The sequence below is a fragment of the Anomaloglossus baeobatrachus genome, chromosome 2 (genome assembly GCF_048569485.1).
Source record: "Anomaloglossus baeobatrachus isolate aAnoBae1 chromosome 2, aAnoBae1.hap1, whole genome shotgun sequence".
In the NCBI taxonomy this organism is placed as follows: Eukaryota; Metazoa; Chordata; class Amphibia; order Anura; family Aromobatidae; genus Anomaloglossus; species Anomaloglossus baeobatrachus.
Genome location: NC_134354.1, coordinates 492,744,654 through 492,771,751, shown reverse-complemented (window position 1 = coordinate 492,771,751; position 27,098 = coordinate 492,744,654). Strand labels below are relative to the sequence as shown.

Sequence of the window (27,098 nt, the reverse complement as noted above, 5' to 3'; positions counted from 1 at the left end):
AAATGGCGCTATAATAATAAATAATAATTTATAATCATAATGCTGTACGTATATATAAAAGCTCACTGGTGGTGGACGCAGCTTATAGGGGACAAATCTGGTGACAGGTTCCCTTTAATTAACCCCTTCAGCCCCCGGGCACTTTCCGTTTTTGCGTTTTTGTTTTTTGCTCCTTTTCTTCCAAGAGCCGTAACTTTTTTATTATTCCGTCAATCTTGCCATATGAGGGCTTGTTTTTTGCGGGACGAGTTGTACTTTTAAATGAAATCATAAGTTTTACCATATAGTGTACTGGAAAACGGCAAAAAAATTCCAAGTGCGGAAAAATTGCAAAAAAAGTGGGATCGTACAATAGCTTTTGGGATATTTTATTCACGGTGTTCACTATATGGTAAAACTGATGTGTGGGTGTGATGCCTCAGGTCGGTGCGAGTTTGTAGACACCAAACATGTATAGGTTTACTTGTATCTAAGGGGTTAAAAAAAATTCACAAGTTTGTCCAATAAAAGTGGCGCACGTTTTGCGCCATTTTCCGAAACACGTAGAGTTCTTATTTTTTGGGATCTATGGCTCAGTGATGGCTTATTTTTTGCGTCTCGAGCTGACGTTTATAATGGTACCATTTTTGCGCAGATGCTATGTTTTGATCGCCTGTTATTGCATTTTGCGCAAAACTTGCGGCGACCAAAAAACGTAATTTTGGCGTTTGGAATTTTTTTGCCACTACGCCGTTTACCAATCAGAATAATTGATTTTATATTTTGATAGATCGGGCATTTCTGAACGCGGCGATACCAAATATGTGTATATTTATTTATTTTTTAACCCTTTAATTTTCAATGGGGGGAAAGGGGGGTGATTTGAACTTTTAGGTTTTTTGTTTTTTTTTTAATTTTTTAAAACTTTTTTTTTTACTTTTTTTATTTTATTTTACTAGTCCCCCTAGGGGGCTATAGCGATCAGCAGTCCGATTGCTGATCGCTATCTGCTGATTACAGCTATACCGCTGTAATCAGCAGATTCAGTCACTTTCTTTCTTCCTCTGCTCCGTGCCGAGGAAGAATGAAAGTGAAACTTCGTAGCACCAGGCGTCATCACATGACCCTGTGCTACGATGGCAACCACCGAACGTCACGTGATCACTCACGTGACGTCCGGAGGGGGCGGCGGTAAGTAAAAAAGATGGCCGCGCGCATGTAGATCTCGCTGCCAGACTTTGGCAGCGAGATCTAAGGGGTTAATGTTCCGGGTGGAATGCGATTCCACTCGGAACATGTAGGCACACATGTCAGCTGTTGAAAACAGCTGATATGTGTGCCGATCCACGCCGCCTGCCCGCGGCAGGGGGCGGGGCTTAACGGGACACGATCTATGACGGATAGATCCGTCCAAGGTCGTGAAGGGGTTAAAGAGACACCACACACGCTTTACTAAAGGCCGCTTTACATGCTGCGACATCGCTGGCAGATGCTAGCGATGTCGAGCGTGATAGCACCCGTCCCCATCGTACGGCCAATATGTGGTGATCGCTGCCGTAGCGAACATTATCGCTACGGCAGCGTCACACGCACATACCTTCTCTGTGACCGGCGAACCGCTACATCCTTTCTAAGGGGGTGGTTCGTTCAGCGTCACAGCGACGTCACTAAGCGGCCGCCCACTCAGAGGACGTAACATCCCGCCCACCTCCTTCCTTCCTCATTGCTGGCGGGACGCAGGTAAGGTGAGGTTCCTCGTTCCTGCGGTGTCACGCGGAGCGATGTGTGCTGCCGCAGAAACGAAGAACAACATTGTTACTGCAGCAGCAACGATATTTGGGAAGAGGGGGGCATGTCACCGATTAGCGATTTTGAACGTTTTTGCAACGATTCAAAATCGCTCATAGGTGTCACACACAACGACATCGCTAAAGCGGCCGGATGTGCGTCATAAATTCCGTGACCCCAACGAGATCGCTTTAGCGATCTTGTACCGTGTAAATCCACCTTAAGTTGTGCTTCTGATTTTTTCTGAAACAGGTTGGTTTCTACTACACTGTCAAAAAGTTTAGTGTGGCTGAATGTCGCCTGGCTAAATCAAGAACCATAGGCTTTTACTACATTATTTAACCCCTTGAACCCTAGTCTCTTTATACCTTCCTGACCCGGCAAAGTTTTACAATTCTGACCAGTGTCACCTTGGGGTAATAATTCTGGAACGCTTCAACGGATCCGGGTGATTCTGAGACTGTCTGAGACATGACATATTGTACTTCTTGTTAGTGGTAAATTAGTACAATATTTTTTTTGCACTTATTTGTGAAAATATTGCACATTTGATGAAAATTTCACAATTTTCAAACTGAGAATTTTTATGCCTTTAAACTAGAGAGTTATGTCACACAAAATAATTAATAATATTTACCATATATCTACATCAACACCATTTTTAAACCATTTTTTTTTTTTGCTAAGAATAGTGACTCGCAGATAACCGGGATAATCTGTAAGTGAAAGTAAATAATAAACACAAACACCGAAAAAATCCTTTTTTTTTTTTTTTAAATAAAATACATAAAAATACCTTCTTGCACCTCTTAATTAACAACCAACACACCCCTGCAGGTCCGACGTAATCCACACGACATCCCATGAGGATTCTAGCTCTGCTACATATCTGAAGTCACAGAGCGCGATCATGGAACATGACCGCCCACTGCGGACTTCAGGTAGAGACCGAGCCAAGTGATCAGTGGTGACATCACTCAGGTTATTTGCGGTCACAGCTGGAGATTACCATGGGCTTCCACCTGTAACAGCAGGTAACCTCACCTCAGGTGACCTCAAGTCAGTGACCTCACATTTTTTTTTGCCAAGAGATGTACAGATGGCCCAAAAATGGAAACATTTTTTTCTGTCAGGAGGTGCAAATTTGGTGCTGAAATCTTGTGCAGACATTTCAGCACTAAATTTGCACCTCCTGGCAGAAAACTGCACCAAAACGAAGTCAAAACCTTTTTTTTGCATTTTTGGGCCAAATGTAGATGTAGATTTGGTGATTACATTTTAACACCATATTCATGCACCCATTCTACACCTCCTGGCAAAAAATACTGCATCAAATCCATTTGCAGGATCATGTGATAGTGATGCGATTTTTTTCTTTTTTTGCCAGGAGGTGTAGAATGGGTGCATGAATATGGTGTAAAAATTTCATCACCAAATCTGCATCTCTTAGCAAAAAAAAATTTTTTTTGCCAGGAAATGCGAGTTCACTGAGTTTAAAGGGCTCACCTGAGGTCCTCTGTGGTCAGGTTACCCATAGTCACAGGCCAAGGACCATGGAAACCTCCAGCTTTGACCGCAACTGATGCAACGTCACCACTGATCACTGTGGCGCATTCATTCTCTGCCTGGCGCTCACAGTGGGCAGTCATGTTCCATGATCGCACACTGTCATTCAAATGTGGCAGGGCTGGAATCCTCGTGGAACCTTGTTTGGATTATGTCGGACCTGCATGGGTTTTCTGGGGTTAATAAAGTGATGAAAGGGGTTTTTTTGTATTTTATTTCAAATAAAGGCTTTTTTCAGTGTTTGTATTTATTTATTTTCACATTCAGATTAGTAATTGGGGGTCTCATAGACCCTCCCCGTAACTAGTCTAGGGCTTAGTGACAGCTGTGGGCTGTTATTACCCCCTTGTAACCCCAATTCCCACCTCCAAATGTCACTGGTGTTTTTGGGGTGATATGCAGTGCCGTTTGACCTCCAAATATGATGTGTATAATGGCATACAAAGATTTCAATTTTGGTATCATCTGACCAGACTATATATTCTCCCAGTATTTCACAGGCTTGCCCACATTTTGTTAAGCAAACATTAAACGCGCTTGAACATGATTTTAGTTCCGCAATGGAGTCTGGCATGGTGAGCTTACATACAGGCCATGCAGGTTAAGTGCATTACTTATTGTTTTCTTTGAAACAATTGTACCTTCTGATTCCAGGTTTTTCGATAGTTCATCACAGGTAGTCCTTGGCTCTTGGACAACTCTTTTGATAATTCTTTTATTCCTCTGTATGAAACCTTGTGGGGAATCCCTGGTTGTGGCCAGTTTATGGTGAAATTAGGTTCTTTCCACTTCTGGATTATGAGCCCATTAATGCTTTCTAGAACCTTAAGTAGTTTAAAAATTATTCTCTAATCATCATGGTTTTCAACATAAAGGTTGCAAAGGTCTTGAGGCAGCTCACTGGTTTTACCCATCATGAGATGTTTCTAGTGTGGCACCTTGGTAATAAGACACTTTTCATAGGCCATCGGTTGAACCACCTGATATTATTTTTCACTAAGGGGCAGGATTGTTTTCTAATTACTGATAGATTTCAGCTGGTGTCATGACTTTACACGGCTTTTTGCATCTCTCTTTATTCATGTGTTCAAGTCTTTATCCTTATGTTATTTCTCATTATTACACATAACTTAATTTATAAACATCTATGGTTTGATTTCTTTGCCTGTGTCGCTTGGATGGAAATGAATGAACTTCATGTCAACATGACCTTTAGAAATATATTTACTTAGAAAATTGTTGACGTGATTAATTCTTATTTTACCCACTGTATATGACGGGTGCATAAAGATGTTTCTGTCAGTTGATCCGCTAGGAAAATGATACTAATATTCTTGTTTTTCTTTTATAGGAATTTTTAAACATTCACTCTCAATTTCTAAAGCATTCCTCTCTGACCTTGTATCTGAGAAAGAGCGCCCCCATGTCATGGGAAGGTTTAACTCAGCTTCCAGCATGGGTTTTATCCTGGGACCTGTTGTGGGTGGTTACCTTACAGAGCTGCAGGGTGGTTTTTATATTACCTCTTTCCTTTGTACATGCATATTCATTATCAATGCAGGTAAGGAAGATTTAGTTTCTCTTTATCTGCTTTAACCATGAACTGGTACATGTTTCACTGCTATTTATAAGTACAGGTAAAGCATTTTTCAGTTAGTTCAGTAACCATAGTACAGAGTATACCACCAGCCTTGCTGACTCCATTGACTTCTAATGGGACCAGTCAGATTCTGCAACAGAGGCTCCAAACATATTCTCCAATCTAGATGTGATTATAGAAGAATGGAGAGAAGCCTATAATCCAAAAAGTAATTTCAATATAGATATGAGCACACTGTGATGCTATACCTGGTGCAGTTAGTGGCTAACCCACCAGATGTCGCCAAAACACTAACATACAGGAATTGTTGGGAAGAAACACTAGGTGGCGCAAAACCTAGTGGAGAGTAGTCAAACAGGCCAAGGTCGATGTACAGAAAGGTAACGTCAGGGCAATAGGGAAAACCTAGACAGTCGGTACACAGAGCGAGTCAGTCAGTAAGTAGGGATGAGATTAGTCCACAGGGATGGGAAGGAGTGGAGAAGGTGGGTTAGACAGAGGGAAGTACACATAGGGAGGAAGTCAGAACACCGGGACGAGCAGGCCTTTATCAGGGGTGAGACGGAGAGGGGTCACGGAGAAGTCAGGGACTGCAGTCACGGGCAGAGGGAGAAAGTCGGGAGAGACGAAGGAGGGGAGCAGCAGTGGGACAAGATCAGGGAAGACACAAGCAGAGCCGAGTACTTGCCGAAACTAGAATTATCACTGGCGGCACTGCAGCAGGATTAGCTCCATAATAAAGCGGAGGGGGTAGTCGAAATCGAGGCCCGGAGTAACTCCTCCCCCTAGGTCAGGGAGATGCCGAAAACCGGGAGGGGGTGGGGGGGGCAAAAGAGTAAGCCAGCTCTGCTGGAAGCCGGCCTACAGAGCAAAAGCGTGAAACCGGCTCTGTAGAATGGCGTGCCTGCAGAGCATGGTCATGAAACACACAGTTAATATATTATATATATATATATATATATATATATATAAAAATATATATATATATATATATATATGTATGTTGTTCCAATTTAATCAAGCATTAGACAAAATGAATAAATAGAAAATGCATATTTTATTGATATACACAAATACACAATAAAAATAGAATTTAAAAGCCAATAGTAAAAACAAGGAACAATAAAAGCAAGAAGAGACCGATGAGTGACAAAAAATAATTAAAATAAGATTACAATACCAAGAGTAGCCACCAGATGGTAGAATACTAACAAGAAGTAATGGCCGCAAGTGTGGGCACCCTAGAAATTTTTCCAGAAATTGAAATATTACCCACGAGAATTATTGCACTTACACGTTTTGTCACACATTTGTCACACACTTTCTGTGTATTGGAACAATACAAGAGAATAGAGATAAAATGGCAAATTTGACATAATTTCATTCAGAACCCCCAAAATGGGCCAGACAAAATTGTTGGCACCGCTCCAAAATTGTGGGTAAACAATTTTTCAAGCATGTGATACTCTTTAAGACACACTTGTGGCAAGAAACAGGTATGGGCAATATGAGAATCACACCTCAAACCAGATAAAAAAGAGATAAATTGACTCAAACCTTGAATTTTGTACCATATTAAGTATAATGAACAGAAAAAGGTGAAGAGAACTGTCTGAGGACTAGAGAACTGTTAAACATATCCACAATCTCAAGGTTACAATCTACCTCCAGAGATCTTGATGTTCCTTTTGTCTATGGTGCACAACATAGTCAAGAGGTTTGCAACCCATGGCACTGTAGCTAATCTCCCTGGACGTGGACGGCAGCAAAAAATTGATAAAAGGTTGCAACAAAGGATAGTTTGGATAGTGGATAAAGAGCCCTAATCAAGAAGCACAGAAATTCAAGTTGTCCTGCTGGCTCAGGTGGTATCAGTGTCAGCGGTCTCTGGGTGGTATCACAGATGGTGGGCATTAGATACATGGCTACGGGGGGTTTCAAGCATGATCAGCATTAAATACATGGCTTTGGGGTGGTATTACGCATGATTGACATTAGATACTTGTCTCTGGGTGTACCAAACATGATCGGCATTAGATACATTGCTCTGGTGTATCATATATGATCGGTGTTAAGACCTCTGATGATCGGTATTAGATACATAGGTCTGGGGCGTATCATATATGATCAGTGTTACGAGCTCTGGAGGTATCACACATGATCGGCATTAAATACATGGCTTTAGGCGTATCACATATGATCGGTATTAAAACTTGGCTCTGGGGGTACCACGTGTGAATGGCATTAGATACATGGCTCTGGGGCTTACCACAGATGATCAGTATTAGATATATGGCTCTGAGGCTATATCTCATATGATCAGTATTAGATTCGTGGCTCTGGGGGGTGTATCACACATGATCGGCATTAGATACATGGCTCTGGGGCGTATCGCAGATAGTGGGCATTAGATACTCCCCAGAGTCATGTATCACATTATAGCATTAGATACACAGCTATGCTATGTCAGCTGTGTCAGACTGGGGCTTCAGAGGCCCAACACAAACATTGACTCTGGGGGTTAACTGATGAACTGCATGCAGATATTACATTCACAAATGTACCTATGCTTCTATATAATAATATTTGTAAAATGAATGATGAGCTGCTTTATCTGTCTGTATATAGTGAAACAAGTGTTTTGTCACAAGTACCGTAGTGATCATGTTTTGGGGGCAAGTGACATACTGTTGTGGGCCAATCCCAGCCTGTATTTTAGTGTAGCATCAGTGATATATTAGAGCTGAGTCAGTATTCAGAGCACAGCAGCATGATGACTACACTGCTGTGCTCTGAACTGAGCGGTGATCAGCAGCCTAGTACTGCCCTACTGATCTTCACACAATGCCATCACAGATACCATATCCAGGCTTCCCGTACCTTCTCCTGAACACTGTGTGCAGTGTCATGGAGAAAGTGAAGCTCGCAGAGTAGAGTTGGCTTCACACAAACTGTACCTTACTTCCACAGCCCAAGGGGCATACCCAAGTCACAGCAGGAGGTAGCTACAGTTAAGGAGATGTGATCAGACTCCAAATTATGTCTTCCCATATACAGGGGTTGTCGTATCTGAAGTGTCATGCTTAGGCTGCTTTCACACATCCGGTAGGTGCAGAGCCGGCCAGTCCGGCTCTAAAACCTATGCAACGGATGCGGCGAAAAAGCCGCATCCTTTGCATACGTTTTTTAAATGCGGCCTGTCCGGTTTTTGCCGCTTGTGGCATGCTACTGAGCACGCGCAGTGGCAAAAACCGGATGCAGCGGCCGGATGCGGTTTTTGCCGCATCTGGCGTCCATAGGCATGCATTGAAAAATGCGCCGCATCAGACAGATGCGGCGAGATGCGGGGTTTTTTGCCGCACAAAAAACCGTGCCAGGCAACGTTCCATCCGGCCGCCGCATTGGCTAAATCTGCCGCATGCGGCAAAAAACGGACGGAACGCAAGCCCATGCGGCACTAATTAAAGTCTATGAAGGAAAAACGCAACCGGCAGCAAAAAAAAAACGGTTGCGTTTTTCCTGCAAAGTGCCGGATTGTGCCGCACAGGAAAAAATGGAGGTGTGAAAGCAGCCTTAGACACTTACCAGTAAATGGCGGCCCCCAGTGGCAAAATAAAAAATGAACAAAAAAAGAAGTTAAATTTGTTTATTTTATTTTTGTTTTAAAAATAATTAATTATATAATCAATAAATTGTAGTACAAAAAAAAACTCTTCACCTCTTTTAGAATTAGGACTTTTTTAGATTGTTGTTGATGCAGGCTTTTTATTTCGTTTTTTGCTGGACATGTTGTACTATTTTTGTTAACATTTTATCATATAATGGTCATAAAAAAGGTGGAGTGTTGAAAAAAAACAAACATAATTTTAGAACTTTGGGTATGCACACACAGCGAAATGTAGACACCGACGCAGCCACTGAGTTCTCCCAGACAAAGCTGTTTCTTTAAGAGGCCGGTAGTCGTTTCTAGCCTGATGCCTCTCTTTCGGCGGTTCTGCCGCCAGTGCCTTTCACACTGTTCTTTAGCATAGAGAACGGGTGACTTTTCTAAAATGAGCATGTCGCTTCTTTTAACGCCTTCAAAATTCAGAATCCCTGAAACAGTTAAAAGAAGTGACATCAGACAGAACATATGCACACAATGTTCTTTTGACGTTATGGTGTGCTTTTGCTGAGCTTTTTTGGGTGGATACCATGTGTATATGTCCTTACTTTGTGTTTCTGTTTTTGTTTTTCTTTTCTCCTGCTCTTACTGTGCTGCACTTGGTCAACCCATGTCACATAGCGGCTTATCTCTTTGCTGCTTCTTACATCTACTTAGTGTCCAAAATCATGTAGAATAATTTTAATTATGGAATGTTTTCATTTTTAGGTCTTGTCTGGATGATGCCACGAACTACGGACACAGCCAACATTGTTACTCCTAGTAGATGTGTAAATTTGCACAATAACCTGACTTCTAATGCTATTAATACAGTACACCCCTCACAGGAATCCAATGACATAATGACAAACAGATCTGCACAAACTTTGTGGGCCCAGATTGTATCTGTATTTAAGAAAGTCACAGGCGTGGCTTTTTCTCAGATGTGGGACATATTTTTGGTTCGTCTGCTACTAGCAGTTGCTGTCATGCTGTACTACAGCAACTTTGCTTTGGCGATGGAAGAAAGATTCCATATGACTCCACGGATGACGGGCTATTTAATAAGTTACGGCAGCACCCTGGGAGCTCTTGCTGGTTTTTCGCTGGGACCACTTTCTAGACTGTATCAATATAATATCTACACAATGCTGTTACATTCCAGCGTCCTCACATTCTTCTCCATCTTGTTATATTCTGTGGCACCTAAACTGTGGATCGTTGTATTGTCCTCAACATTCTTGGCTTTTTCTACAAGTATAGGGAGAACCTGCATTGTGGATCTGGAACTCACTCTAGGCCAGAAGCATGGAAGTGGTACTCTTATAGGTGTTGGACAGTCGGTGACATCGGTGGGACGCATACTTGTTCCCCTCTTCTCAGGAATCGCTCAAGAATATAGTCCTTGTGGCCCGCCACAGCTTGGAGCTGTCTTGGCGTTAGCATCTATATTCATAATGTATAAAAGTAAATCACACTATGATTGGTCAGCCCAAAGCAAACATAAAAGGGAATAGTCTTTCTTTAATATTGTGATAGAAATACACTGAATCTTAAATAGGGGCATGTGCAATAACTACTGATCTCTATAGAGTAAAACACAAGGTAATATGATGTCTCTTTAAAAGCCATGACTTGCATTTGATGCTACTGATGTATAGATTTTAATAAGTAACTTTAGTTCTTTTAACCACTAATATAATAGCCATTCTGCTGTTCTAGAATATGAGGTAGAAAACAATTTTGCTTCTAATGATTGTTTCTCGATAGGCTAAAATTGCCTGGGAATGGCGTTAACGCACGTAATTCTAGTTTAAGTGCCTCGTTAGGAACAGATTTGTACATAAAATGGTTTATGCCGTAAAATGCAATATATAGTGTTACTAAACTAGGCTCTGTCAAAAATTAATAGCTTGGATGTGGATGAAATAGGTTATTAGTGTTGGTCGGTGATCGAACGAGCATCGGTTTGCTTAAGGGAACCTGTCACCAGAATATTCGCTATTAAACTAAAAGAATCCCCTTCTGCGGCTCATGGGCTGCATTCTAGAAAGGTTCATCTTGCTACTGGCCCCCCTTTCAGACCTACATAACAACTTTATAAAATATTACCTTTTGCTATGGTAATGAGGTTTGTTGGCCCCGGGGCGGGCTGTATTTCGTCTGTTATCCCCCCTCCTGCCGCTGTTCGCCGTCCCATAGTGTTCATTCACATAGATGAGGCCGCTGCCCTAATCTTCCGCAGTGATCCGGACGTCTCGCACATGCGCAGTGGCACTATCGCGAGACTGAGCACTGTTTTCAAATCGCGAGCACCGGTGATGTTATTGCGCAGGTGCAAGATTATGGGCGGGTACTTGGATTACGCTGGTGATGACATTCACAGCGCCGCCCATAATCTCGCGCCTGTGAAAATAGCGAAAATGCTGGTGACAGGTTCCCTTTAAGGCACTCGTTACTCAGCCAAGTATAACTGGTGCTCAGGTGGGTAGTTCGTGAAAGATCCGAAACAAAGAGCCTGCTCCCTTTAGTGAATGATGGGAGCCAGCAACCCAGTGAGATCGAGTTGCCGTCTGAGTGGCTCTCACTGGGGGTAAAAAAAATGTTTTCGGATGTAGTGTGTCCAGAAAAACCTTGTTTTCCCTCCCAGAAGTGTTCTGTTTATGGCTAGCTGTATGTGGGCTTAGAGCCAGACTGCCCAATAATTGACTTCCGTTATACTCATCGTTAGTCGAGTCGAACCCGTCAGAGCATCTTACCTGCTCTACTCAAGTAAAGAGCACTCCGGCATTTTAGTGCTCGCCCATCACCAGTTATTATGCTTTGATAATTTGCATAGATTCCAAATTAAAAGTTATTCCCAACATTTTTGGCACACTGCATCTTCCATGCCATAATACACACATAATGACGATGGTTCTCCTTTATTGGAAAGTGCCAAAAAAATTCATGTAATTCAATGAATTACTTTAAAAGAGCAACAGAACTGTGCACCAGCTCCGTATTCTAATAGTCGTGGCGGTCAAGTGGCCAAGATCAGTAAGTGATGGCACTGGCATACATCATCACTTACTATGCATGGGAAACATTTTTTAAGCACGCCTCCAGCACATCCTGAAAACTATTGGGTGACTTTGGATACAATTGGAGGGACAGTGCATGATACCGTGCATGCAGAGACTACTTCATACACCACCCCTTTAGGCCCTGCGGCAGCTGGCATTACACAATGGCAAATTGTGCAGGATTTTACTGCAGATTTGTGGTGATTTCCATTTGCTGTACAGCACAAATTTAAAAATGCAAAACGCATTGGTAGAATTGCAGTTTGTTTCTCATTCACCCTCTGCACCTTGGAAAGAGGTTAAAAAGTGATATGTTCCTCAACTCCTCAGGCTACAAAGTAATGGAAAAGTTACAAAGTACTGTAATTAATTTCAAAATATGGCAGCAAAGAAAAAAAGGAAAAAATGCTCAGTCCTTAATCCCTTCCTGCCCCACTATATATTCACACAATATATATGGGCGCAGATGTCCATATAGGTGTTATACGGCCAACACTTGCTTTTAACAGCAGCAACCAGATCTTGCTCCAATCACTGCTGTTGAACCACATCAATATTACTGTCAGTCTCTGAAAACTGCACTTAGGTGGCACAATTCCAGTAGGAGATCTACTTGGGCATGCGTCAACCACCCAACGATGAAATTTCAGAGTGCTAATGGGCTACCATGGCAGACGGAACCCTATGAAATACACTGTCCTCTATTGCTGCAATATTAGTGCTCCTGTAAAGACTAGCCACAGATTGAGCTTTGTAGGAGGCAGTATGTTTGACAATATACAGGAGTATTGCAGTACTGCGTATAGTACAAGTGATCAGACAATTACAGGTCAAGTCCCCTATTAAGACAAAGAAAAAAAATGTACCTAATATAAAAAATAGAAATATAGAATCACCGTCTTTCCCCTATTCAAAAACATGATTTTTGGTATCACTGATTCCGTAAAATTGAAATCTATCAAAATCTAAAACTATTTAACCAATGAGGTAAATGGTATAAATAAAGAAGAAGAAATTGAACCACCAGAATTGGCAACACCTTAAATGTCATAATATGTTAGCGCACTTTATCAGTTTTGACTTTTGCCATTTACACACTACAGTAGTTCCGGCCAGCTCTGCCAATATGGGCATAGAATTGAAGTCTTGCCCAAACCATAAAATTCATCATAAGTTATGCCGTTGAAGTGGCAAAATTTACTATAGGATTATACGCCAGCTGGTGTACATGTCAGGCGACGGCGCACCCTGGGTACCAGATGAGCCTGATTCATTACATGGTGCATGCAGTTTAAAGGGGTTGTCCACTTCTAAAACAACCCTTTCTCATTTCCTATGTTTGACTCCATAAAATAAAAAAATACTATATACTGGTACTCCCCTCCTATGCCGCTGTGGTTCCAGCAGTGTTAGTGCTCGCGTTCCCAGGGCGTATGTGCATTATGCCAGTCTTAAATCCTAATCCTTTCGCTGTTGCCATCATTGTTCTTGCCAGGAGAACAGTGTTTCCAGGTAATTTTTATTGCACAATAAACATTGGTGGAATTGTTTTTATCTCCCTTGGCATTTTTTCCTGTTTTTCAGTCTAATATGTGGTGAAATGAGCAGTGCCACTGACATTTACATTTCTTTCAACAAGATTAAGCCCTCGTACTGCTGTTTTACCTGAAAATATAATAAAGTTATGGCAGAATTTGGCTTTGTTAGGACAGGGCCTTGTGCATTTGGCTGGAGATATGTTTTAAGACTTTGTTTCATTGTGCATGGAATTAGTTCATGTTCTATAAGCAATTTGTTATTGATAGCCTAAATATTCCTCGCATATGTACTACTGTGCAATACCATAATCCTCCACTTACATAATTCTATCAAGTGTGTATGTATTTGAGTAAAACACTATTTCTATTTTTATTTTATTCTTTTAGAATGTTAAAATAATGTACACTACACATGCCTCTATAACCTGACTTAGACCTCCCATGTGGCATGACATTTCTACAGGTATTTCTTCCTTCATTTTATCACCTCACTAAGGCCTCTTCACACACTCATGTCTCTGGTACTTGTGACGTCCGTTTTCACACACACCGGAGACACGGACACACGTAGACCCATTAAGATCAAGGGGTTTGCACACACGTCCGTGATTTTACATAGAGAAAACACAGGTTACGTAAAAATGAAGAATTTATATTCTAACCTGTGCTGCTGCCTCTGCTGTTACTTCCGGGTCCCGCTCATTATTCTCATTGCATATTCACTGGCGTGACTGCAAGCCCTGAGGTATCAGCAGAGCCTCAGACAACAGTGAAAGGTAAGAATACCAGCTCATGCTGTCCATGTGCTATCAGGATGTCACACGGATAGGTAGCACAGGGATAGCACACATAGAACACGTCTACACATACATACCACGGACCGTTCAAAATGTTAGTGTTTTGTATGGACGTGTGAAGGAGGCCTAAGCCATGTTTTCCCATAACAGACTGTTGCATTATGGCATTTTTTACATTTATACAGCTCCCCCAGCATATCATCTTATGCAGAGCGCAGCAGCCGGTGACCAGCTTATCGTGGCTTTTGTGTTCTGCATAGGAATCATAGGAACCAACCTCAGCTCAGCTGCTTTAATCACATAGTTTGCTAGTCGCTAGGCCAGCACTCATTGCGACCTAGCACCAATCCAAGAACAAGCAGCAGTGGGGGTGGGTGGGGGTGGCACCTGCACTAAACCATCCCTGTACCATATCTATGTCAGTGGTCCCGTCTACATGGGGATGGCACTGAATGTGCTCGTACAGACGGGTGTATTAAACGTTCATGTTCTGTCCATACTGGTTAGCATACAGACCACACACTAACCAGTGCAAGGCAATGTGGTAGCGATGGTCTGTGTTAAAAATCACAGCATGCGCACATTTGGTCTGTATATCCGATTAGAATCTCTCAATAAAAGTCACTGTGTGTAACAAACAGATCGCACGCGTTACCAGCATTGTCATTCTTTTTTATGGATCCTTCACAATTAACATAGGAAACTGTATTTGGCTTTATATTATTTATTACGTTTTTCATGTTAAAACTAGATACCATACAAATGGACAATGCTCATCTGAACCCAGCCTTACATAACAAGAGTAATTATAATTGATATTGGTTGTGTTAAATGGCTTCCTATAGCTCAGTTATGTTACGTTGTGCACTTAGCATGGTCTTCGCTCATGAAATACCTTTTGTGACATCTGAAATGTTAGAATATGATTTTTTTTCATGATGGTGGTGTTTACATTGTGTTCATATCTTCCATCTTCTGCACAATAAAGTGTTAATGTATGACCTGTTATTGACATTATATGTGAGATTTCTTTATTTGAGCAAGTTGTAGATCTGGGATATTAAGATAACCTATTCTTATATTAAAAATGTTGAGATTACTGAAAGAGACTCAAGTTTTATATCTCTTGTGACCTTAAAGTGAATCTGTCAGTAGGTTTTTGCCACTTAATCTGAGAGCAGCATAACGTATGTCACTTACTGGGCTGCTTAGTGTAGTTTTGATAAAATCATTGTATAATCAGCAGGAGATTTTGCCAGGCAGTCCAGCATATTCATGAGCTCTGCTAGATCTGCAGCAGAGAAAACTGTGGTTTTATCAAATTGACATGAAACAGCTCAGTAAGTGACACATCGTTGGAATCAGGGTCTCTGTCTCTACATTATGCTGCTCTCAGATGGGGAAGCAAATACCTGGTGACAGAGTCTCTCTAAATCTAGTAGGTACATTGATTTTATGGCTGGTCATGAATGGAGACCTGTTGCAATTTCCATAAAAAACAAGGACAAAGTACTACGAGGTGCAAACAATGAGGGAAGCGACTGGAATGGAGCTGCAGTATCTGCACGGGGGCTCAGAGCATTGCAGCGCTGCGGCCAGGAGTTTATATGTTCTCCCCATGTTTGTGTGGGCTTCCGAATACTCTGCAAATACATTCTGATCGATTTTTTAGCTGTGGATTACGTGTGCTTTGTCTGCAGGACCTGTTTAAAAAAGTTAATTTTGTTCACAAAAAAATGCTTAAAAAATGCCCCAAATACACTTTTCCTGCGTTTTTTTGCATGTTTTTTTACTTTCTAGGAGGGAAAAAAAACGCTGCAAAATTGCTGGAAGAAATGACTTTACTGCAGATTTAAAAACACTGCAGTTCTCAAGTTCGGTTAGGAATAAAAGCGAGGGTAGGAATGAAATTTCTGTAATCTCATAGCATTTGCTGGTACTAAGCAGCTTTAAATTTGCATTAAAGACGCAGCAAAAATACTGAATGTGAACAAAGCCTGAGAATGGGTAAAACATCCTGGAAGAATTGACCTGCGGAGATCAGGAACTGCTTCAAATATGCAAGGAAAAAAATGGAACATGCATGAAATTTCAGAAATCTCTTTCACTTTGCTGGAACTAGGAAATCCTTCTGTTTTTGTGACAAAACTGTGCCGAAAAAATGTGACAAAAAATGTAGCACATACTTAACTTGTGCACATACACTTCATTTAGATTGAATTGCATTATTGTGTTTATAAAGCACTAGCTGTACTACCCGGCTTCGACCGGGTCAATAACTGTTGTTAACAAAATAGAATGTATTAACAAAAATTTATTGTGCACACAAAAACCACAAAACAAATAGATAGAAATGTAATTATAAAAAAGCCAAAAACTAAGCTAATAGAAGCAATTTCACAACATATATTTCAACACCACAGATATTCCACACACAGTTAACTAAATTGGCCAAGTAATGTGCTTCATCTGTCATTTTCCAGGTCTGTCTCTATCCAGGTCTCTCTCTTTCCCCGTCTGCCTGTCTGTCTGTCTCTTTTTTTTTTTTGTCTGTCTCTGTTTCTTTCCCCATCCGTCTCTTTCTAGGTCTGTCTCTTTCCCAGGTCTGTCTCTTTCCCCGTCTGTCTCCCCGTCTCTTTGTCTGTCTTTTCCTGTCTGTCTCTTTCCTTGTCTGTCTTTCTCTGTCTCTTTCCTTGTCTGTCTCTATCAAGGTCTGTGTCTTTCCCCATCTCTCTTTGTCTGTCTCTCTGGCTGTCTCCTCCTTCCCTATCTGCCTGTATCTGTCCATGTCTGTCTGTCTGTCTGTCTCTTTCCCCATCTGTCTCTTTCCAGGTCAGTCTCTTTCCAGGTCTGTCTCTTTCCAGGTCTGTCTTTGTTGGTCTCTTTCACCATCTGTCTCTGTCTATCTCTTTCACCGTTTGTCTCTGTTTCTTTCTCTTTCCCTGTCTTTTTCCCTGTCTGTCTCTCTGTCTGCCTCTCTGTTGGTCTCTCTATCTGTCTCTATCTCTGTCTCTCTCTATCCCTCTCCCCACCGACATCTTATTACCTCACATATAAGCTTCTTGTACTATGAATGTCTTTTGTTCCTATAGCAACCAATCACAGCTCCTACTAATAACCTGTAGTTCCAGGCTCCATTTACTTTAATGGAGGCATATTTTTTGGAGAGTAACTGTAAAGCACGGGGTTACATTTTCCTGTCAAAACATAGTCTACGACGTTTCCTGGGTCACATGAGGTGTCTGTGCAAAATTTCGTGATTGTAAATGCGACGGTGCGGATACACTTTTCGTTTCACTTTTCCCCCATTATGTAGATAGGCGCAAAATTGATTGGTAACTTGGAACTCGCGGGGTTAAAATTTCGGCTCACGACATAGCCTATGACGCTCTCGGGGTCAAGACGTGTGAGTGTGCAAAATTTTGTGGCTGTAGCTGCGACGGTGCAGATGTCAATCCCGGACACACACACACACACACATTCAGCTTTATATATTAGATTAGATTTACATATACTTTTCTGCACATATTCAAATCCTCCAGTAGGTGGTGCCACAACACCAAGTAATGATTTAATCAGCAAACCATTGCTCTCATGGTACTATCACCGCTTTTGGCATACGCATGATCTAAGATTCTAAAAAGTATTAACATTCAAAAGAAAACCCTTTCTGGCATTAGAATTCCTGGCATTTCTAGTGTATAATACAGTGTATCATACCATGGGCCCATCACCTATGCCCTGACAGTAGGGGCGATGGGTTGGATTGTCAGCCAGGGTATATGACTATGTTCCTGTGGCCAGCCTTCATATAAAAATTTTAATCAATCACGTCAATATAATGCTATTCATATCTTTAATTTTTATGTATATGTTTGTGTGTGTTATGTGTATGCATGTTTGTATACATATATGTCCATATGCGTATGTGTGTGTATAGATATACATGCACAATAATAATTCACTGTATATTTTTCCAATATATTTGTGTTCACGTTTTTCATATTCACCTACACTCCCACACTCCTCTCCTTTATCACTACACTCATTTACAATTGATTTCAATTTGTAGTATTTACACACTCCATATTTCACCTTCATGATATCACTCTAAATTATTCACCCTTATATGCTAATATTCTGTTAAACACACCCATCCACACTCCCACACTCCCTTCTTTCATTACACTCACCCACCATTGATTTCACTGTACAACATTTTAACACTACATATCTCACATTTTATGATATTACTTTAAAATATTTATATTTTCTGCTTAATTAGACACATTTATGATAGTATATTCACTTTATTGCTGGTTCATTCATTTATTTATTTATTTAAGTTAATGATATTCTCATTTTGCCCTATAGAATATTTCATGCTTCCCATTTTACTAGCCTTCTGGAAATACTATTTTACTTTCCCTAATGTGCCCCTTAAAAGATTTTTTTTTCACAATGTTTGTACCTATTACCATCTCTTTATCATCTTCTTTTCTAGTATATTATATTTCTCCCCAGCGAATTTGGATGTGCACGTCGGGATATTGCCACCCTGCTGACCTGTGAGTGACCGGCAGCAGGGATTGCAATCGTGTGACGCCGTTTGTTTCCGTGATGGCGTCTGTGCTTGTGTTCCATGTCCGGTCAGCGCACGTCACATGACGCGGCGTTTGGTCACATGATCGGCGCGCCGCTGTATCCGGCTTTCCCCAGGCGGGAAATTCAAAATCCTTACGCATCGGTCCTTCATACCTCCGCATATAAAAGCTCTATGTCCTGACAACCCGCAGTCTCACACCAAAACCCTGAGGAAGTCCACAAATGACGAAACACGTGTCGGGAACGGAGGCCTACAAGTATAATATCCTTCATAGCAGATAATTGTGCAGCTTTTGAACTCCACATTTATATTGCATATCATAATTATTGATCGCCCATATATATCTTTGCCTATTAATTTTGAAGGACATAGCACTAGGCTCCTTAATACTATTAGGCACACTGCACTGGGCACTTTAATTCCATACAGTACTTTAATTGTGTAAATATATAATTTATTACTTGAGCGATTATTTATGATCTATTTTTTCAATATTTACATTTTGGTTATTTATTCTTGATACTGTAATGCATCTAATATTTTATGCATTTTTGTCTTAATTTGAAACCTGCACTTTTAATTCATACTTTTTTAATTAATTCTTTTTTACTGAATATCCTGTTTGGCCCCATATTTTGATCTCCTTTTGTATTCCCTCTGTGGGAACAAACTCTGTTTAGAAAAATCTGTTTGCACATATACCATGGTTATTTAAAATTGGTTTTTAAAATTTTGAAATAAAAATTATATATATATATTTATACAGTTTCATTGTTTTTTCAGGTCACCATTGATCCCTTGGAATGGGGACTTGCCTCCTGCCATTCCATAGGGGCCTTTCTGATAATCATTTGTCTATAGAGTGACATTCTTAAGTAAGGGATTTGTTTAAGTATTATTAATACTGTGCTGTTGCAGGATGTCATGCAAGAAATTAGATGACTGCAGGTTCAAGGTTCCCAAGGAGGCTAAAAAGTAAACTTAAATATTTTTTAAAGTATAAATATAAACATTTAAATGACCTCCCTTTTCACCATTAAAAATAAGATTTAAAAAAATAAAATATTTGGTATTGCTACATCCGTAAAGATCTGATCCATCAAATAAAAATTAATTAACCCCATATGGTAAAAGAAAATGAATTAACTTGTATGGATAAAGAAAATGAATTAACCTGTATGGTAAACGCCCTATAAAAAAAAAAAAATGAAATGCCAGAATTGCAGTTTTCCATTGGCAAACCTCCATGAAAAAAATGCAAAAAGAGACAATTAAAATGTATCTCTCCCAAAATAACATCAATAAAAACTGTCAGCTCACCAAGGTAACAGCAAGCCCTAACACCACTCTATATGGGGAACTGAAAACAATATGGGAAAATATCTACTATATATATATATATATATACCGTATATTTTTTTTTATTGACATTTCAGAATTTCTCATACCTTAAAAAAAAAAACTTTGCAAGCTAAGGCTTTTGGGAAAAGGGGAAATAAAAACAAAAGGTCAACCCCCCCCCCTCCAAAAAAAAATCATCTGGTTGGGAAAAGGTTAAATTATCCACTAGATGGTGCCATAACACCTCCTAATAATGCTTTTGTCATCAAACTAAAAGACTTTTATATGATATCCCATAATTGTTTTCAGGGTGGTATCAAATATCAAGGCTTCTCACATGCACTGGAAATAAAAATTAGAGAACAATGTATGATCACTTGCTTCTTGCAGAAATAATGTAATCTACATTGATGAAAATTTGAAACTTTTTTTTTTTTTATTTGTACACCATGCCACTAGAACAGGGTTTTACAAAAGATCCAACTTTTATCAACATAAAACCATTATTTTGCCCAAAACGTGATGATCATAATTAGAGAACAGCAATGACTGTATCACAGAGAAAGATTATAGCTAAATTTTCTGAAGGTAACAACAGTCCCATTCATTAGGAAGTATATAGGACTTTGCTTTGAATAATTTCAGCACATCTGTGACCACAGGACATCACTAGTCTCTCACACTGCTCTGATGTGATTTTGGTCCACTCTTCTTCTGGTCTCTTCCACAGTTCTTTGACTGTTGGGGGTTTCATGGCCATAACTTTGTCACCAAGGATTTTCCAGAGATTTTCTGTTGGGTTTAGATCAGGACTCTGGGTTGGCTATTTCATTGTTTCAATGTTTTCTGTTTTAAGGAACTGCTTTACTCGTTTTGCTGTGACAGGGAGCATTGTAACAAAAAGGAGACAGTTGCACACTGCAGTGCTAAGATATGTGGAACAAGGAATATGGGAATATAGACATGCATTACTGCTATGAAAAAACATGTAAAAATTGAGATACTTAACACACAATATTGGCCAGATGTTATGTGAGCCCAACAGCCAGCGGCAAGGCGACCTCATTTTTCTTGGTTACGTATCAAACTAATGCCTCTCTTTGGCTTAAAAAAACCCCTTACAATTTATAGGAAGCTGCAAATGGAGAATTAAAGTCACCTGAGGCTGCTCAATCAGAAGGCATAACCCTGTAATCTAAGAAAAAGACTGATGGCACATCCTATCTTTCTAATGTGAACAGGTGCAAATTGAATATGAAACATATTAACAAGAAGGATACAGTTGCTTACTGCAGTGCTGAGATATGTGTAACTGAATATGGGACTATAGACATACATTACTGCTATGAAAAAACATGTAAAAATTGGCCAGATTTTATGTGAGCCCAACAGCCAGTGGCAAGGCGACTTAATTTTTGTTGGGTACATATCAAACTAATGCCTCTCTTTGGGTTAAAAAAAAATCATTCAGTGTCTCTTTTTTGTTACTGTGTTTCATATTCAGTTTGCACGTGTTCACATTAGAAAGATAGGATGTGCCATCAGTCTTTTTCTTAGATGACAGGGACCATTGTCCTGCATGAAACTTGCTGACTGAGTGATGAACCCAAGTAAGGAACCACATGTTGTTCAAGAAGGTTCTAATACACACTTGCATTCACTCTGCCATGTAGATGTAAGAGAGGTCCAACTCCTGCTGCAGAAAAAAATCCCCAAACCATGACACTTCGTCCACCACCTTTCACTGACTTCTTAGCACACTTTGGGTTCAGTCTTTCTCCAATTTCTCGACGAACATAATGTTTCCCATCAGACTCAAATAAATTAAACTTGCTTTCATCACTGAAATGAACTGTGGACCACTTCTCTGTCCACACAATATGATCCTCTCCAAAGGTGAGTCTAGCCTTTTGATGCTTTTTGCTAATGTGAGGTTTAGTCACTGCAGAGTGGGCTTTCAGTCCAAATGCTCTTAAACATTGTGTCTCTGTATGACAAGACAGATCCTTACCCTATTGCGTGCTGAACTGGTGAACAACCAATCTGGACAACCTGCTGCCGGAGGGTTTCAGTCACTTTCCAATGGTACACCTTTTTTACAGACAGTGCAAACTGTAAAGTGAGGCTGCCGGTTAAATAGGATTTGTCAGATAATTAAGGTACTTTGCAACATGTGCCAGATTAACACCAATAACTTGCAGGTATCTGAAAGTGTTCTCTAATTTTGATCAGTGTTCTTTTTCATTTATCTTATTTACATTTTTATGTGGTTTTGAAAAAAATCAATTTATGAAATACCTTAAAATACTGCTAGTTTACTCATGTTAGGATATAATCACAGACGACTACACAGTGAGCTTAACATTTAGGAAATTGTGTGTTGCTCTCTAATTTTAATCTGTGTAGATCTAATAGAAAATTCTAAAAAACATTCCTAGGCTTTAGTGGTGTCTTCAGAATAAAGAACTAATATTGCAACTTTGTGTAACCTCTCTCATTTATTTATTTTTTTTATATTTTTATTTTACTCACTTATATAATACTAAAAAAAATTGTTTCAAAGAACTGAGAGTCCTCAGTGGTTGATACCTTTTAATGGCTAACTGAAAAGATGGTAATAATTGCAAGCTTTCGAGACTACTCAGGTCTCTTCATCAGGCATGGTATAACACAAAATCTGAAGAGTCACATATTTATACACAACAAGTCTTAGAATAGTGCAGTAAAAAAAAAATATTTTTTTTTTCTGCACTATTCTAAGAACTGTTGTGTATAAATATGTGACTCTTCAGATTTTGTGTTATACTGAGCCTGATGAAGAGACCTGAGTAGTCTGGAAAGCTTGCTATTATTACCATCTTTTCAGTTAGCCATTAAAAGGTATCAACCACTGAGGACTCTCAGTTCTTTTAAACAATTTTTTTTATCTCTACTGGCTAACACGGTACAAAGATATATTTTACTTATATAATACTAGTACTTCCACGGCGCTTTACAGATGTAAACATCACTGTCCCAATTGGAGCTCACAATCTAAATTCCCTATCTGCATGTCTCTGCAATGGGGGAGGAAACCTAAGTAGCTGGAGGAAACCCACAAACACAGGGAGAACATACATACTTGTTGACTTTACATGGGTGATTTACCTTCTTCAGAAGAGTTTGACATTTTTTAGGCCTGTTAGCCTTAAAGAGGACATAACCATTAGGCTATGTGCCCACGGGACTTTGTACTTGCGGATATATCCACAGGTACGTCTGCAGGTTTCCCGCAGCTGCTCCCCGGAAACCGCAGCTATCCATAGCTGCAGTAGTACAGCGAAATAGCTGCGGTAAATCTGCAGACATTCATGCGGCTTACCTGCAGAAGTCCCGGCCCTATCTCCATAGTGGAGGGCCGGGAATTCCACAGGTGTTTCTGCATAAATAATTGACATGCAATTACGTGCGGCTGCGGGACATCCGCAGCATGTTCCGCAGCCGCACATTCTGTAGCATGGACACAGCACTCCCCATGTACCATAGGATAACATGGGGAGTGTCTGTACTTGCTAAAACCTGCGGATTTATGTAGAAAATCCAGATAAATCAGCAGGTTTTCCGCAGCAAAATCCGCGGGTACAGAGTCCTGTGGGCACATAGCCTTAGAAGGAAAACAGGGAGGGAAACAAATCCAGCACCGTTGTCTTTAAAAATCTTGAAGTTTATTGAGTCACATTAAAAAAGTGTTAATGGATCAAAAGAATCTCTCCATGTACCTTTCTACGCCTTAGGCGTTGAGCAGCAGGTGGTCCCGAACTCATGTTGCACTCCACGAGACCCGGCGATTGATGAGCGGTGATATCAGGAACCGCACAGTTGTCGGGTCTCGTAAAGCATATAGCACCTCGTTTGGATGCTCCATAGTCTTTGATGCAGGTAATTGAGGAACATTGTGGGAACCACAGGACTACATTAACTTGGATTTCTAATAAATTGGTGAACGAGGGAAATGGGTAAAAGTATGTGTAATATGTGGACACTGTAATTATGCATTCACTGTTCTTATATTTACAATTTCTATCTTGTTCATAGACGTCTAGTTAGAAATGTACACCTAACACCAGAAAGCCAACTATAGCTCTTGATGAAACCCGTAGGGTGTGAACTTTCTACTAAAACCTTGTTAAAGTGTATGTGTGATATCAGCAAAAATTGCAACAGAATGTCCCTGTATGCCTCATGCTCTCCCCTCCCTCTATAGAAGCTTATCAGTACCAACTGTCATCTCCTATCTCAGTAATGGAAAAGTTTGTATTCTCTGGAGACACATGGGTAGAAATTCAGTTTAGGGTGAGAAAGAAGCAGATTTTTTCTGATAAGCTATTTAACAAAGTTTCTTATTCTCACATGTACTGTTGTATGAAAAAATATAAATGATGGTTACATTTTAACCCCTTCACCACTAGTTTGTTTTTTTTTCAATTCTGACCAGTGTCACTGTATGAAGTTATAACTCTGGAACGCTTCAACAGATCCCAGTGATTCTGAGATTGTTTTTCTATGACATTGAACTTCATGTTAGTGGTAAATTTAGAATGATATTTTTTGTTTATTTGTGAACAAAATTCTGAAATTTGGCAAAAATTTAGCAATTTTCAATCTTTTTTACTCTTATGCCAGAGTTATGTCACACAAAATAGTTAATAAATAACATTTCCACATGTCTCCTTTACATCAGCACAAAATTTGAAACATCATTTGTTTGTTTGGAAGTTAGAAGGGTTAAAAGTTTAGCAGCAAGTTCTCATTTTTCCAACAAAATTAACAAAACCATTTATTTGGGGACTACATCCCTTTTTAAGTGACTTTGAGAGGCCTAGGTGACAGAAAATACCCATAAGGGTACTTTCACACATCCGGATTTTTGCTCTGCGGCACAATACGGCGTTCTGCAGAAAAACCGCAACCGGCTTTTGTAACGCCGATTGCGGTTTTTTTTTGCATTGACTTACATTAGTGCCGCATTGTGCCGTAGGGGCTTGCGTTCGGTCCGGTTTTTGCCGCATGCGGCAGATTTAGCCGATGCGGCGGCCGGATCGAACGTACCCTGCAACGTTTTTTGCTCCGGCAAAAAACACCGCATCGCGCCGCATCCGGCCGCTGCGGCGCATTTTTCAATGCATCCCTATGGAGGCCGGATGCGGCGCGATGCGGAAAAAAACCGCATCCGGTCGCCGCATGCGGTATTTTCCACTGCGCATGCTCAGTAGCATGCCGCAACCGGAAAAAACCGGACCGGCCGCATGTAAAAACTGATGCAAAGGATGCGGTGTTTTCACCGCATCCGTTGCATAGTTTTCACAGCCGGATTGAGCCGCAGGGCTCAAACCGGATGTGTGAAAGTAGCCTAAGTGACACCATTCTAAAAACTGGTCAACTCAAAGTACTCAAAATCACAATCAAGTAGTTTATTAACCATTCAGGTGCTTCACAGAAACTAAAGCAATGTGGAAAGAAAAATTAAAAATGTTTACTTTTTCCCACAAAAATGTTAATTTAGCCCCAAATTTTGCATTTTCACAAGGGTAACAGGAGAAGTTGAACCATAACATTTGTTGTGTAATTTCTCCTGACTGCAGGGATTTTCCATATGTGATGTAACACTACTTTTTGGGCACATGTCATAGCTCAGAAGGGAAGGAGCATTTTGAATTTTGAAGAGCAAAATTGTCTGGAGTAGCTAACAAATGCCATGTCATCTTTACAGAGCCCCCAATGTGCTTAAACAGTGGAAACCCTACAAGTGACCTGATTTTGGAAACTAGACCCTTCAAGGAAATTATCTAAATGTGTGGGACATTAACTTTTAATAGTCTGATTGCTGGTATAATGCACCAGCATTGCAATATATTATAACTAGAGCTGATCGAACGGCCAATAATCCGGGGCCGGCGGATCACTTACAGATTTAAAAAATAATCCGATGCGTTCCGGAATCCGGTGCCCATATAAGTCAATGGGGACCGGAATCCGGAGGGTAAAAACGTTTGTGGAGGGGCTAGGAGCGAGCTCAGCATACTCACCGAGGCGCTGTCATGGTGGCACACTCCTTCCGGGTCACGCTGTTGCTTTCCTGAGCCGACAATTCAATATTCATGGTTTCCCCCGCCCACCGGCTCGCGTTGGTTGCAGCTAGACACGCCCCATCCTGAGTGTCAGCGTGTCAGCTAACTGCAACCAATCACAGGACGACCGGTGGGCAGGGAAAGCAGTACAGTCTGTCGGTCAGTTCACAGTAGTAAACACTGGGCAGCACAGTTATAGCGCTCGGCTGCAGCCCCAGCCGTCGCGCTGTATCTGTGCTGTGTATCCAGTGCCCGGAGTCACACGTGCGAGGCTGCCGGGTGCTGCCATGGCAGACTCGTGTGAGCCCCTCGCACGTGTGATTCCGGTAAAAGTAAAAAAAATAAAAAAACGATGTGCGGTCCCCCCCAATTTTTATTCCCAGCCATGATAATGCCGGCCGGGGGCTGGTATATCCTCAGCTCGCAGCCGCCCGGTATGGTCGCATCTGTTAGATGTGGCCATTCCAGTGCGATATCGGCTCATCTTGATTGCCCTGGTGCGGTGGTAATCAAGGTAATAGCAGGGGTTAATAACAGTGCATGGCTGCTATTAAACCCCAGGTTTGTGATCGCACGGGTGTCTATGAGATACCCGCATCACAAACCTGGAAATTACAGTAAATAAACAAGACAGAGAGAAATCCTTTATTTGGAATAAAGTAGAAATGCAGCCTCCTCCTTCACCACTTTATTATCCCACCACAGCCCTCCGGCGTAATCCACATGAGATCCAGCGGCGACACATCCAGCTCTGCTACAGATCAGAGCGAGCAGGCATAGAGCACGGCTGCCCACTCTGAGTGCAGCCTAGCAGCCTATTACTGAGCTGCGATGACTGCACGGCAGAGCTGTCACAGGCTGGGGGCGCATCAGCCAGGAACCAATCACAGCTGAGAGGATGGCCGGTGGGCGGGGAAAGCACGGAAAGCTGTGTGACTGCGTGCACAGCACAGGAAGTGAAAGCGCGACCCGGAAGCAAGTGTGCCGCCATGACAGAGTCTGGTAAGTATGAAACGCTCATTTATTTATTGTTTTTTAACATTTTTATTAATTGCCGATTCCGGATCG

At 40.9% G+C, this 27,098-nt stretch overlaps 1 protein-coding gene across 2 annotated transcripts in view; it reads left to right on the top strand.

The window, feature by feature from the left end:
* The window catches only part of SLC67A2 (solute carrier family 67 member 2), a 63,412-nt gene extending 48,331 nt beyond the window's left edge, over nucleotides 1-15,081 (top strand). For both annotated transcript variants that reach the window (XM_075336484.1, XM_075336483.1), the window contains 2 exons: nucleotides 4,685-4,894; nucleotides 9,306-15,081. In XM_075336484.1, coding sequence (XP_075192599.1) covers nucleotides 4,685-4,894; nucleotides 9,306-10,093 — 998 coding nt within the window. In that variant the 3' untranslated portion in view covers nucleotides 10,094-15,081. The remainder of the gene's footprint in view (nucleotides 1-4,684; nucleotides 4,895-9,305) is intronic.
* The last annotated feature ends 12,017 nt before the right edge of the window (nucleotides 15,082-27,098 follow it).